We start from the raw sequence: 15,257 nt of genomic DNA on the forward strand, positions 1-15,257 counted from the left end.
TGTAAAAATGCAGCAAATGAACATTATGGGGTGCAGATATCTTTTTGAGATAGTAATTTCATTTACTTTGGATATATATCCAGAAGTAGAATTGCTGGATCATATGTATTTCTATTTTTAGTTTTTTGAGGAACCTCCATACTGTTTTCCATAGTGGCTGCACCAATTCACAGTCCCACCAACAGTGCACAAGCATTCCCTTTTGTCCACATCCTTGTCAACACTTATCTCTTGTCTTTTTTCATGATAGCCATTCTAACAGGTGTGAGGTGATCTCATTGCGGTTTTGATCTGCATTTCCCCAATGATTAGTGATAATGAGCACCTTTTCATGTCACAAATAGCTTTTTAGTTAAAATTTAACTTATTTTGTCGGAAAGATTGTCTAGTAATACCAGATGCTGATGAACTTTTAGAAATTAAACCTCAAGTCAAATATAAAGTTAATTCGGCTTGAATGAACAAGTTTGAAATTAAAAATTCATTTGCCCAGGCTTGCTGAGAGCGCATTGAGGTGACATGAAGCTGCTCACGCACAACCTGCTGAGCTCGCATGTGCGGGGGGCGGGGGGCCCCGTGGCTTCCCACGGCGCCTCCAGGCCCCTCAGGTCCGCATCAACCCGGTGGAGTTCAACCCTGACTTCGTGGCGCGTATGATACCCAAGGTGGAGTGGGCGGCGCTTCTGGAGGCGGCGGATACCTTGCATCTGGTCGAGGTGCCCAAAGGGCCGATTGAAGGGTATGAGCATGATGAGAAATTCCTGAGGCAGATGCACCACGTGCTGCTGGAGGTGGATGTGCTGGAGGGCACCTTGCAGTGCCCAGAGTCTGGACGTCTGTTCCCCATCAGTCGCAGGATTCCCAACATGCTGCTGAGTGATGAGGAAACCAAGACTTAATCGTGCCAGGCGCTAGTTTTTCAGTCTGTAACCAGGAATGTTTTTGTTGATGTATATCCTGTTTGCTAGGTCTGTCGTGGATCCCCAAACCTGGACCCAGTGACACACGAAACACAGTGTTCTTGAGCTCGATATATTTCTTTTTCTCATTAACTGTTCAAAACAAAACAAAACAAAATTTGCCCAAACTTTACACAGATTCCTGCTCAAATCTGGGCACCTGCATTCTCTTTCATTTGTTTTATTATTTTTTTAAATTATTTTTTAAATTATTATTATTTTTTTAAGTAGGTTCCAGGCCCAGTGTGGAACCCAACATGGGGCCTGAAGTAGGACCCTGAGGTCAAGACCTGGGCTGAGATCAAGAATCAGACCCTTAACCAACTGAACCACCCAGGCACCCCATTTTGTTTTAATGCAACTGGTATACTAACAAACTTTAACATTAGTAAACTATGTAAAAACCAGTAACCGTATCTATTCTTATTTTTTAAATATTTTATTTATTTATTCATGAGAGTCAGAGAGAGAGAGAGAGACGCAGAGGCAGAGGGAGAAGCAGGCTCCCCGCCTAGCAGGGAGCCCGATGCGGGACTCGATCCCAGGACCCTGGGATCATGACCTGAGCGGAAGGCAGACGCTTAACCATCTGAACCACCCAGGTGCCCAACCGTATCTATTCTTATCACAACCATAGCTACACACACCTTGCATCTTGGAATGTCAAGACACTAATAGAATGACAGAGTATTAATTGTACATTTGAATGACTGTGCCTCTAAAATCCAGGCAGATCCCAGCCTTCTTTCCCACCTCAGAATGCTTACCCCTTCCATTAAATAAATATATATTTCTAGATGTCTTCTTTTATTTCTACAAAACACAGACACACGAAACTAGAACCCTGGGAGGCTGAAAACTAAAGGTAAAAAAGGAAGAAACTAAAAACGCCCCTTGCAAACTCCATCAGGTGAATCCGTGGGCGGCGCCAGGGCCTGGGAGGTCGAGGAGCGGCGTTGGCCTGTGTCCTGCAGGGCACGCGCCCCGGCGTTTTCAGCCTCCGGGCTCTAGGGGCCGCTGTGGCGCTGAGTCTGCTGGGCGCGGTGGGCCGCTCTGTCCCGCAGGCGGAGACGAGGCAGAGCTGAGAGGACGCGCAGGGGAGGTGACCTCGCGGCAGGTGAGCGGCGGCGGTTGAGGGTGACGGCGGGGAACAGGGTGGCCGCCCCGCCGCCACGCTCTGGTCCCTGGCCTTGGCGGGGCGGCCGTCCTGCGGGCCTCGCTCCCAGGTGCGTAGGACCTGACGGCGTTCTCCCGAGCACCCCGAACCGTCGCCACTCCTGGGTGCCCTGAACGGTCTTTGGGATCCCTGACCCCATAGGGCCCATTTCCCGCCCCTCACGTGCCAAGATCCAGGCACTGGTCATGGACACCCTCCACCTCAGGCACCCTACCATTTCCTGGACAGTTTCTTGGTGTCCCAGCTCACCAAACGCCTATTTAGAGGGAAGTGGTGTCGCAGTTGTTTTCACATGAAGCGCCTCTTTCCTTCAGTAATTGTTTTAAGTTGGTCCGAGGGTTGTGGGTTATTGTTGAGCAGTAATTGTGTTAAAAGTCACGTGTTCCCCTTGCAGTTCCCCAACACAGTGTCTGGAACTTAATTGAATGGAGTTTCTTTTTCTGGAGACTTCAAATGCATCTGTCTTTGAGTAATAGCCAGCTGTAGTGTAGGTACCACAATATGGGGAGGGGGGTGACCTCAATAATACTTGACAGCCCGCAGATTGTAACAGCCATCGTGAAAACCTTTCTCCCTTACACAGGTACAGTAAATTCAAGAGATGGAAAGACACTTTTTTAAACGGTTTTTTTTTTTTTTACGTCAAAACAACAAATACAGAATCCATTTAAAAAATTTAAGTGATACGCTTTTATGTTTCGTAATTCTGGTGATAACTTGTAAATGCAGCGCCTTATCAATTTTGGAGTATGGTGGGGATAAAGTAATGGAATAGGGGTGGGCTGGAAATTGAGAGACCTGGATTATCTCACTCCCATTGGCAAAGACAATCTCTTTGGGTCTAGGTTTCTCTGTTTTTGTTTTTTTAAGATTTTATTTATTTATTTGACAGAGAGACAGCGAGAGAGGGAACACAAGCAGGGGGAGTGGGAGAGGGAGAAGCAGGCTTCCTGCCGAGCAAGGAGCCCGATGCGGGGCTCGATCCCAGGACCCTGGGATCATGACCTGAGCCGAAGGCAGACGCTTAATGACTGAGCCACCCCGGTGCCCCTAGGTTTCTCTGTTTAAAAAAGGGAATTGGACTAGATGGTGAGCATGACAATAGCTATCATTTATGGAACATCTGTTAACATCCTTTAAAAAGTGTTATCTCACTTAATCCACACAGCCGTTCTATGCAATAGATAACATTACCCCTTTAGGTGGAAACTGAGGCCCGCAGAGGTTGTCACTTACTCCAAGACCTCCAGCCTATATGTAGCAATGTTGGAATTTGAGGCTATGCTGAGTTCCTTCATAAAGCCCTCTCATTCTATCCCAAACTTTTCTTCTAATTTAAATTTTTAAAGTGCTCTGTCCCAGATTTCAAATGACTTTCTTTTTTTTTTTTTTTTTAAAGATTTGATTTATTTGACAGAGACACAGCAAGAGAGGGAACACAAGCAGGGGGAGAGGGAGAGGGAGAAGCAGGCTTCCCGCGGAGCAGGGAGCCCGATGTGGGGCTTGATCCCAGGACCCTGGGACCATGACCTGAGCCAAAGGCAGACGCTTAATGACTGAGCCCCTCAAATGACTTTCTTAAATATTAAGATAGTGTGGTATGTGAAACTGAAATAACAGGTGTATTTTATATCTCACTAACATATTTTGTCCATTTTAGAATTCCCTAAGTCTTAAAAGAAAGGCTTTGGTTTTTTTTAAATTTTATTTATTTATTTGACAGAGAGAGACACAGCCAGGGAGGGAACACAAGCAGGGGGAGAGGGAGAGGGAGAAGCAGGCTTCCCGCGGAGCAGAGAGCCTGATGTGGGGCTCGATCCCAGAACCCTGGGATCATGATCCGAGCTGAAGGCAGATGCTTAACAACTAGCCACTCAGGTGCCCCAGAAAGGCTTTGATTATTCCTAAGGTTCCTTCTCACTAACATTCTATAATTCTGATAATTTTGTTTTGACATCTTCTGCTGAGATGCTGATTTCAAAAATGAATATCTGAAGATTAAATTTTTCCCTATAGTAACAGTCTTTTTATCTTGTCTAATTTCCACGTACAACATAATATAGATAGTCATGCCAGTGAATTATTTAATATCAGTTGCCAGATACATTCTGGATCATCCACCTGAGCAAGAATTTTAGTAAAGGAGGGAAAATCATCAAAAAATGACCAGTTCTGACTGACTAGGACTATGTTGCATAGCTTCACACATTGTGCATTATTAATTCCAGGAGGGCCCCACTGTCACTCACACTTTGAGGTTTGAATGACCCTCATGAAGCTGCGTAAGGAGGCATCCTTTCTGCTGCTTCCTTTTCCCATCACATACTTCCTTCAGAAGAGGATGGGCAGAAGAAAAAGGTGAACTTTTTACCAGGGAGGGACATATGAAGTAAATGCAGCTTAATTTAGATCATTTTTATTTACAGGTAAGTATGAAAAATCTTACTCTATTTTTTAAAAATGTATAAACAACAGTTTCATTATCATTTGTCAATAAGGGAACAAGAATGATGGAAAAATGAAGAAGAAATACAACTAGCGGCTCCTGGATAGATTGCACCAGCCAGGGGTGGCCCCTTGGATACCTGATTTATCGAGTATTTTGCAAGTGGGCCCACACACAGACCAATCACCAAATTGCTTCGCCAGGAGCAGTGCAATGCCAAGTTTCTGTCATCCCTCCCAGACTCTGTGTGTGTTTGTTTTGTGTGATTCCTCCTTTAACACAATAAGCGAGGGTTTTTTTCCTAGTTTAAAAATAAACCTACCTTGAAAGCTACTGTAAGTAGAGATTGGTCAAAATCATATGCAAATAAGTAAGTGCTGGTTACTTGTTGTGGGAAGCAAAAGAGTAAGGGGACAAGTTGGTCAAAGTGATGGGAGGACAGGAAATTCTAAAGGAAGTGTGCTAGAAGTTAAATAGATGTTTTTGTCATAGGTACAGTTCATTTGAGTGGTGATGTCAGATTATTGCTGTGCTTTGAATTTATGATTAGTTCTGCAGCTTTTAAAAATGGAACTTACGGGCGCCTGGGTGGCTCAGTTGGTTAAGCAACTGCCTTCGGCTCAGGTCATGATCCTGGAGTCCCGGGATCGAATCCCGCATCGGGCTCCCTGCTCGGCAGGGAGTCTGCTTCTCCCTCTGACCCTCCTCCCTCTCATGCTCTCTGTCTCTCATTCTCTCTCTCTCAAATAAATAAATAAAATCTTTAAAAAAAAAAAAATGGAACTTACATTAGCTCTGCACTTGAAAATAGCTAGTCAGCTTTTACTTCTAGATTAAAAGTTTACTTTTGATGTGACATTGGTTTTCCCCAAAAGTTTTGACAGTGAACACATCTGTGAACAAACAACTAAGGTTTTGCACTCTATATACTTTACTTATCCAACCAACACATCTTGAATTTCTGCTCCAGCCTATGTCTATAGCTCTGTGGGCTAGGCATGTGAAGAGATTCAAAAGAACTTTCTACATGAGACGATTTTATGTTGTTTTGTTTCTTATATATAACAAATTTTTGACTACTAAACCTTTTTTGTACTCAGTAATCTATATATATTTTTTTAAAGTATAGAATGTTGTTAAAATTTCTTTGTTCAATAGATTGTATAAGCAAATACATGCAGTTTTTGGGAGAACTATTATAACATCTTCAGTGACTGTGGCTTATAAAAAAAAAAAAGCAGCAAAGAGCCACCTGGGTGGCTCAGTCAGTTGAGCGTCTGACTCCTGATTTCAGCTCAGGTTGTGATCTCAGGGTCGTGGGACTGAGCCCCGAGTCAGGCTCCGCACTCAGTGTGGAGTCTGCTTGTCCCTCTCCGTCTGATCCTCCTCCTGCCCACTCTCTCAAATAAATAAATAAAATCTCAAAAAAAAAAGCAATAAAATTGAGCTGTCTTATACCATATCTGATAAAAGACTGATATATAATGGAAAATGTTACCTATATACTTTGCAGAAAGTATCACAAATGATGGAAATTGTGGTATATGAAATTTTTAAAAATATAGTGTGGTAGGTAATCCCTTAATTTGTAAATGTTCCTTTAATAAACATTTCTGTTGGCTTCCAGTTCAGGTATTCTTTGTTATTTCCAATAAAAAGTTTAATATAAATAGTGTCTTATTAAGGTGAATATGGATGTCTGGAGATTGCAGTATAATAAATACTGCCTTGGTTATTTACTTCCTTCATTCATTACAAAGAAAACATAGGTTCTGCTAAGGAAAAGAGGAGACCAAGTAATCTTGCAAAAAAAAAAGTCATTACAGGGGCGCCCGGGTGGCTCAGTCGGTTAAGTGTCCGACTCTTGATCTCAGCTCAGGTCTTGATCTCAGGGTTGTGAGTTCAAGCCCTGCATTGGGCTCCCCACATTGGGGTTTGGGCTCCTTGTTTTCGGCTCCCTGCTGGGTTTGGAGCCTACTTAAAAAACAAACAAAATTAAGTCATTACAATTCATATTAGGACATTCTTAATCCATAGTTTTTACAGACATTTCATATAGGTTGAATTTCGATATTGAAGATCACCACATCCCTTTGATTTGATTTGATTTAAAAAAAATTTTTTTTTTTTGCATCCCTTTGATTTTAAAATAGTGAAATCTCTCTCGTTTTTGGACTTGAGGTAAGGATTGATTTAACCATCCTCAATTCTTGGCACATTTTCTTTTCTTTTTTTTTTAAGATATTATTTATTTGACAGAGAGAGCGAGAGAGGGAATGCAAGCAGGGGGAGTGGGAGAGGGAGAAGCAGGCTTCCTGCAGAGCAGGGAGCCCAATGCGGGGCTCAGTCCCAGGACCCTGGGATCATGACCTGAGCTGAAGGCAGGCGCTTAACTCACTGAACCACCCAGGCGCCCAATTCTTGGCACATTTTCATCAACACAGAATGTGAGTGATTAACTGTGATCGGGGAACCCTTCCGTGCTTTACAGTATGTGTCCTCTTTACCCACCTTCCCTGTTACCTTGTTTTTCTTCCCAGGAAACAATTTTAAACCATAGTCTACTGAATATCTTTGTTTTAATTACATGCAGCAGTTTCTCAATAATTGAAGGAAAATGCCATTTTGTCAGTTTATGGTTAAAATGACTGACCTTTGTGTATTTGCTTTTTCAGGCCTTCCTAGTATTTTTTTTTTTTTTAAGATTTTATTTATTTATTTGACAGCACAAGTAGGCAGAGGGGCAGGCAGAGGCAGAGGGAGAAGCAGAATCCCCGCTGAGCAGGGAGCCCGATGCAGGGCTCGATGCGGGGCTCAATTCCAGGACCCCGGGACCCCGGGACCATGACCTGAGCCGAAGGCAGATGCTTAACAACTGAGCCACCCAGGCACCCCCTTCCTAGTAGTTTTATCTAATATCCCCAGTTTCAATTAGCAGTACACTCAGGCTGTGATTTAGTCCTAACATGGCTATTGTGTTAACTATTTCCTGCCTCACATTTTTTTTTTTTTATGGGCATAGCCGATTTACCCTCTATAATATTGCTTCCACTTTAATGATTGCTTCTTTCAGAATTTTCTTTCCCTGTGTTACAGTCAGTCATTTTATTAACTTGAGTAGAAACATCATTGGCACTTAGCTTAGGCATCTGGTGACCAACATTTGTCACTTAAATTCTAAATGCATTAGTACATGCCATCTACCCTGCTCTCATGGCTGAGAGGCAAAGATGAAATGCCAGCAGTTTTCATAGAAGGAAATGAAAGCAATAGGAGTAGGTTGTTGCCACAAGAAAGGAGGAGTAGCAAAGGAATTTACCATCCCTCCTCCTATATTGTCAACATTATTGAAAGATTAGGCCGTAAATGAAGAGGAAGTTAAAGGGATTCTTGGCCTAAAGCAGAAGCAAATGCCAGGTCCCTATTATAGCTGTTTTTGTGTGGTATTAAGAAGTTAGTTTAGGACGGGGCACCTGGCTGGCTCAGGCAGAAGGGCAGGCAACTCTTTATCTCGGGGTTGTAAGTTTGAGCCCCATGTTAGGTGTAGAGATTACTTATAAAATAAATAAACATAAAAAAAAATTTTTTTTAAAGTTAGTGCAGGACTCAGGCACATAGGTGGACCTCTTGGTCAGCAGAAAGCAGTGGATTTTTTGCCAGCCTTGATCATGATGAGTTTCAAGCAAGTGTATTCTGGCTGAACAAATTTCAGGCATGTTATGGAATGGTTTCATAAGTTGTCTGTAGTGGAAAAACAAAACAAAACAAAACCAGTGTTCCAGTGGAGAAAATGAGTAACTTGCATATAAGAGAAATGAAAAAAAAAAAAAAATTGCTAGTTACTGTTTGAATGATGTTTGAAATGCTAATGAATTGTGTTTTATGAGTTGCTATCTCATATACTTCATGGGCAAAGGTGGACTTTGCAAAAGAAATAAAGATTGATGATTGCTCTATTCTGCTGTAATGCATCTGGGACGGAAGGGGTGAGACTACTTGTCATTGGCAAGTTAGTTTACCCTCAGTGCTTCAGAAATGCTTGTTTGTTCCCCTGTGATTACAAAGCCAGGACACATACCTGAAGGATGAGAGGTTTGTTTAATGAATAAGTGGGAAATGTTGGCAAGAGAATGGAAGGAACAAAATGCCATATCCTCCTGCTGGTAGACAGTCGCTCTGCCTAAACACACTCCTGTGCTTGAATCATGCATGTGTTGAGTTTTTCCCATTGAACTACATGAGCCATTCTAAAGCCATCAGCTGGGGGTATAATTTTCACAGTGTAAGCACACTGCTGAAACAACTCTTTCTAAATTTAGATAGTGAAGAGAAGACTGAGAAAGTTGAATGAAGCTAGCTATTGGAATGATTGCTGAGATCTGGTGATCTGTAGAGCCATCCACATAGTGAAATTTTGGCAGAAAACAGGCATGATTCTTGTGGAATCCCGAGGTCAGCTTGGAAGACTGCAAACCAAGCATGGTGTTTGAAATAGTCTGGTACTTAATTGGTAACTCTTAGTCTCCCAAACTAATTTGATTTTAAGGACTTTGTGGCTAGAGATAGCAGTTGAACTATTTTCCAAGAGTTAGCAAATCCAAAAATTGCTATAGGAGTGCTAACTAATGTCAGAGTGGAGCCAGAAAGTGATGATGATGACTGCAGTGACAGCCATAACATCCAGTGGATGATGGAACAGGGAACAGTGAACATTTCAGAAGCCCTGGCAATACAGGGAGTGTTGAGAATCCTTTTCCTTCAAGTAGGTGTTTCTGACGAGGTGTTTATCCAACTAAGTGCTATAGACAAAGTAACCACTTCAACAAAAACAGTTTTGAAAAAACAATTCCTGGGGCGTGTGGGTGGCTCAGTTGGTTAAGCGTCTGCCCTCAGCTCAGGTCCTGGGATGGAGCCCCACATCGTGCTCCTTGCTCAGCAGGGAGTATGCTTCTCCCTCTCCCTCTGCCCCTCCCCTCCCACTCATGTTCTCTCTCTTTCTCTCTCTCAAATAAATCTTCTTTAAAAAAAGAAAGAAAATAGTTTTAAAAAAAGAAAAAATGAACTAATTTTCTCCATAATTAAGGTACAGAAATACTGCTTTTATAAAGTCCGTAAAATGGAAGACTTAAAGAGTCCTTGTATGAACAAAGCCGCAATGAGTGTTTAAATGTGAATGTTTGACTCTTGTTTCGTAACATTTACTGTATGGTAGGGTTACAGCATTTCCCCAGAGAACTTTATAGTATTGTCATTAATTTCAGCCTTTGGAAGGTCTCTTTGCCTACCTCTTTCCTTCCAACCCTCTCCCATCCCTCCCCAGCGTTAGGTGGCAGGAATGATAAGAATAAGATTTGCCTAATAATACCTAGAAGAGAATATTCACAAAATGACACTCCAGCTGGGAGAACCGGAAGCCAAAAGACCCATTTGGATTTGATAGGATAGAGTTAGAGTAATTAAGAGGAAAAAAGGATATTCAGATTGAGAAGATAGCAGAGCAGTCCTTCCCAGAAAGTCACTGACATGCAAATGAGGAGTGAAAATAACTACTTGCCCTTACTGTTTGGTGCTCATGCTTGGGTAGGCCAACAGACAGTGAGGAGCATGGGCCAGGGGGGAAGCTGTGGGAGAAATTGAGGAATGCTAGCGGCATTTTCGGCTGTTGGAAGGTGAGGAAGAATGAAAGTGGGAGGAAATAAAGAAGGATATGGATTACCCCCAACCTCTCCTACCCCCGCTACGCCTTTCATATAACAAGATACAATGTGACTCAGACCAAGGAACAATTCTCCAGGCTTCTGTGAAAGTAGGAAAACAACTTTTGCCCACTTCACTGGTTTGTTCTAAGAGATGAGAAATAAAATAACTGTTTTACCAAACAAAATTTAAAGCACATTTTACAAAGTACATGTTATACAAAGTAATAATATAATTGGCAATCACTTTGGTATATATTTGGACTGGAATTCAAAAAAATGAATGAATACAGAATGATTTTTTAAAGAACATTATTAAAAAAAAAAACATGGTCATGAAGGAAAAAAAAAGTCTCTTATTTTTAGGTAATAAATCATCATTAATCAAGAAGATGTCTTCAGCACCGGAATCTCCTGGCTTTAAAAAGGAACCACCCAAAGAGAAAGACTTTCGAAACCCAGGGCTCAGAGGGGTCCGCACAACAACTTTATTTCGAGCTGTGAATCCAGAGCTCTTCATTAAACCTGTAAGAAATATATCCAGGATAAGACATTATGTTCAGTTTAACTAGGCTATCAGAAATAGAAAGTTTTTATTTTCCTGTAACATTTGATTGTATCATGAAAATTTTATGTTGACTAATAAGACCTCTCTGAGTAAAAGCAGGTGGAAGGAAAATTTTAAATGCTATCTATTTCTGTAAATATACACATAAAACTAATTATTTTGAGGGTATTTGAGAACTTTAACAGAATATAGTTGTACTTTAATAGATCAACTTCTCAAGTTCCTATTTAAAATTTTATTTTAATGGTTGCACTAATTTGAAGGAAATATTTGTTGATCAGGTACTACTAAGTAAATAAGATCTTCCATTGAAACAAAACAAAGTGAAAATCTGATCATTCTTATAGACTACACTTCCAGCTTTTATTATAATATTCTTACTTAAGGGATATTGCAAATGTTATGAAAAGTTTAAAACATACATTGTAAGAGAGTTAGCTAATTATTTATATTCTTGTTGCAGATTATTGAATACATTTGACCAATTTTATTTTTAAATAAATATAAATTTATTTTAAAATAAATGTAAATGAAATCAAATATTATGTAATATATGTAAATATATTGAATTTGGTTAGAATATTGATAACATAGTTGCCAGTATAAACTGTTTTAAAGTTAAATAGGTCAACTTAACAATCAAATCATTAAGTCAAGGTAGAATGTTTTAAAAACCTTTGAACAAATGTGTTGTTTTAATTGCCAAGTGCATTTCAAAATTTGTAGATTTAAACCCCTTTGAGCTTGTGGCCCTTCTTATGTGTCCATCCAAGTAAAAAAATTTGACCTTTATTCTTTAGATGATTAAGATTTGAAATAGTAATACAACAAATGTGACAGAAGCAGAAAATACTAATTGAAACTTGTATCACTACTGTGCACTCACACTGACCTTAAGAAAGGTTAATTTGTTGAATGTGAACACACAAAAAGGAAGATCTGAGTTATACTATAGACAGGACAAAACATTTCTGTGGAATTGTGAACATCTTTTCCTATTTTTTTTTTTTTTTCCAATTTCAAAGTTACATCACTTTGTCTCTTAGGGTCTTGGATTTTTCAGCAGTTAATCAAGGTTATTATAACAGCATAGTATCTGCCTCAATCACTAAATTTCTTGAGTTTATAGAGTAGGTTCCCAGAGAAGAATGTATACATTGTCATTTTTGCTACACTTAATATATGATGTGAAAATGAAAGGCTTTTTGCTAGTTATCCATGGAGTCAGGCAAGAACAGCATATATACTTCATTCCTCACTTCCTAATAAGATTAACTAATTGAGGTTTGTCAGTGGGGAAACTCGGGTTCAGGCAAGTTAAGCAACTTCTCCATGTCACCCAGATAATAGTGAAAACTGAGCACCAGACCCATTTTCGTGCCTCATTTCCCTCACCCCTCTCCCAACCACCACCATCCTGAGGGTGGAGGCCTGAGATCCAGGCTGTACACAGGAGAGAGACTGGAGAGGAGAAGCAAGAGTCTTTTCTAATCTCTGAATTATCAGGAGCTGAATTAATTAAATAAGGAACTGGGTAAATTGTTATAATGGAAAATATTACCATAGGAATGCTAGTGTGGTAATAAAGACTTGGTATGTCAAGAGGAAAGTGCAACAGATATTTGGGTCTTCTCAAATTATTAGTCTTAATGAGGATTTATCATTTTTTTTCTTTGGCAGAACAAACCTGTAATGGCTTTCGGATTGATAACCCTTTCACTTTGCGTGGCGTATATTGGTTATCTACATGCAACACAAGAGAATACAAAGGACCTATACGAAGCTGTTGATAGTGAGGGACACAGTTACATGAGGAGGAGAACATCTAAATGGGATTAATAGTGCTGGATACCGCAGATGGAGCTTCGTAAAGGGCTCTGAAATCTTTGAAGGAAAGACTTTGTGAGTGCCTAGTATCAGCTTCTTGTTCTGGAACATGTTGATGAGGAGAGAAGGTAGCAGTTGCAGCCAGGCCTTGAGGCTGCAGTCCTTACCTCATTCTTTCTCCACAGCGGGAGCTTCTTAATATTGTTCTTTTATTAAGTCCTCGTATCAAAGTGCCAGGAAAATGGAAATCATTTTGTTAATTATTAAGTTCTATATAATAAAAGTACCCAGTGCTATCAAATTTGTAGGGTATTTTTTTTTTTTAAGATTTTATTTATTTATTTGACAGAGAAAGTCACAGCGAGAGAGGGAACACAAACGGGGAGTGGGAGAGGGAGAAGCAGACTCCCCGCCGAGCAGGGAGCCCAATGCGGGACTCGATCCCGGGACTCCAGGATCACGACCTGAGCCGAAGGCAGTCGCCTAACCAACTGAGCCACCCAGGCACCCTGTAGGGTATTTTTAATATTTTAAGGTGAATTGTGCATTTGCAACTGTTGTGAGGGTTTTGTTTTGTTTTGCTATTTGTAAAGGCAATGTTCATTTTCTTCCTGGCACAGAACCTGTATTTATGAAAAAAAGAAAGAAAAATTGTAATCTATTATAAAGCCTGCAGTCAACATTCAAGACAGATAATTTTTACAGAGTCACAGATGACTCATATATTTTGGCATTCCATTTCAGCTATTTTTGGTCTCCAGAATTTTATTTCCTTTGATAAGGTAGTCCCACTCAACTACTAACATGAGTAAATGAGAGAATAATCCAATGCAATTGGAGTTTTTCTTTGAAAAAGAAAGTATATTATACCTAGGTATGTTTTTATTTGATTCCAACCAAATGTTATCTATTTTAGTTTTTGTAAATTAATGTTACAATGGTACTATAAACATAAAACCAAATTTTCTTATGGTTATTTTAAAACCAGAACTATTCAACAGATAAGAAAAGAAGGTCTTCTTACTCTCCTGGGTTTACCTTATATAATTTAGAATTTTCTGACAAGGATTTTGGACATGTTTCATTTTTGTAGATTTTTACAGTTTTCCAAATCCCTGAAATTGGGGCTCAGAAATAAATCTCACCTATGAAATTTTGTTTCATTTATTATTGCCAAGTAACAATAACTACATTGGCAGGGTTTATCATCATATTGTGAGCTTTTAATTTCCAGTACTTTATTGTGGTTGTGTAAGATATGTGAAAATGCAATTTTGTCTTGTTTGTAGATATTAAAGAGCTTAACTAATTGAGTTATCTATAGGCAACTAAATCAAATCTTTATTCCTGAGCCCTAAATATTCCTTTGTTACATCTCTCTATATAGTACACTTCATCAGTTTAAAATGCACTTAGGTGGTATAAAATGCCTTTTAATTTAAAGTATTATTTTTTTGCCTTTGGTTTCCCTGTGTACTTTGGCTGTTAAGCTAGAATTCTGTTTTTAACTTACATATTTAATGTCACACTGTCATCTTTTGGAAGTCCTCTATTATTCAACAAAATAAGTTGATATTTGGGTGGGGCGGGGGGGAGATAGTAGTTAGGTGAACTATCAAGAGACATCACAGCACAGAAGGGCAGTGTGAAATGCATAGAGCAGCCTTAAGCCATGTGACATCTATGTATGTGAGAATACATACATATTCACATGTGTCATTTCTGCTATATAGACTTTTATCAGCTCTTCTAATCAAAGTTGCTTGTCTTTCAGGGGTGTCTGTTTGGCACCAGAAGAATATGTGTTAAAATCTAGCTTCTGCACTGACCAGTGGTGTGCCTTAGACAGTACACTTAGTCTCTCAGTCTGTTTCCTTATAAGGATGTTAGGGATCCTATATTAAATAGGATTGTGTCGTTGCTTCTGGTTATTGGGAAATAACCATAAGAAAATTTGATTTTATGTTTATAATATCATTGTAACATTAATTTACAAAAACTTAAATAGATAACATTTGGTTGTAATCAAATAAAAACATCATACCTCAGTATAATATACTTTTTTTCCCCCAAAGAAAAACTCTAATTGCATTGGGTTATTCTCTCATAGATAATCCCTATCTTGCAGGTTGGTTATGAGGCTATAATGAAATATTTGTTGCCACTTATGCAGTAGATTCAGCAAGGTGCACAGCTGTGAAAAATAATGGGAGGGAACAATCACATTGAATTTTAGGAACAAATAACCTAACTATGATACTTTTTACAGGGTGGTTACAAGTTACAACACAGGCTTTGTGTACACAGTGTCAAAGGCTGCCTGGCTGTGTACTGATGTTCTCATTCATTCTCTAAGGGAAAATGCCACTTTGACAAAGTCAGTTGTGTCTAAGAAAGGAATGGTCTGGGCATGAGATGTACAGCATTTTGGAGTCAGGGTTCAAGTGGTTAAAGGAAGGTCTTTCAGTGTGGGAATCTGGTTGAGATTGGCCAAACACAGTAACATAATAGGTTAGATCTTGAAGCAAGTCTCAGTAAGTAAACTATTAATAAGCGGGAAGTGACCTTTTTGCCCAGGGAAGTA

General features: G+C 39.8%; 1 protein-coding gene and 1 pseudogene across 2 annotated transcripts; both read left to right on the plus strand.

Annotated features, from left to right (window-relative positions):
• The first annotated feature begins 519 nt into the window (after positions 1-519).
• On the plus strand, positions 520-961 carry LOC118000705 (annotated as a pseudogene).
• Positions 962-2,002: 1,041 nt separating this feature from the next.
• Positions 2,003-12,989, plus strand: SMIM8 (small integral membrane protein 8). Of its 2 annotated transcripts, none has more exons than XM_034991322.1 (3): positions 2,003-2,076; positions 10,645-10,805; positions 12,527-12,989. In XM_034991322.1, exons 2-3 carry the CDS (start codon positions 10,671-10,673, stop codon positions 12,683-12,685), a joined length of 294 nt encoding a protein of 97 aa, XP_034847213.1. In that variant the 5' UTR covers positions 2,003-2,076; positions 10,645-10,670; the 3' UTR covers positions 12,686-12,989. The 2 variants fall into 2 exon arrangements, with proteins under 2 accessions (XP_034847213.1, XP_034847216.1); XM_034991325.1 differs by having other exon boundaries at positions 2,032-2,185.
• Positions 12,990-15,257: the final 2,268 nt, after the last annotated feature.

This window comes from Mirounga leonina, unplaced genomic scaffold (assembly GCF_011800145.1).
Source record: "Mirounga leonina isolate KUSES-001 unplaced genomic scaffold, KU_Mleo_1.0 Mir_53, whole genome shotgun sequence".
In the NCBI taxonomy this organism is placed as follows: Eukaryota; Metazoa; Chordata; class Mammalia; order Carnivora; family Phocidae; genus Mirounga; species Mirounga leonina.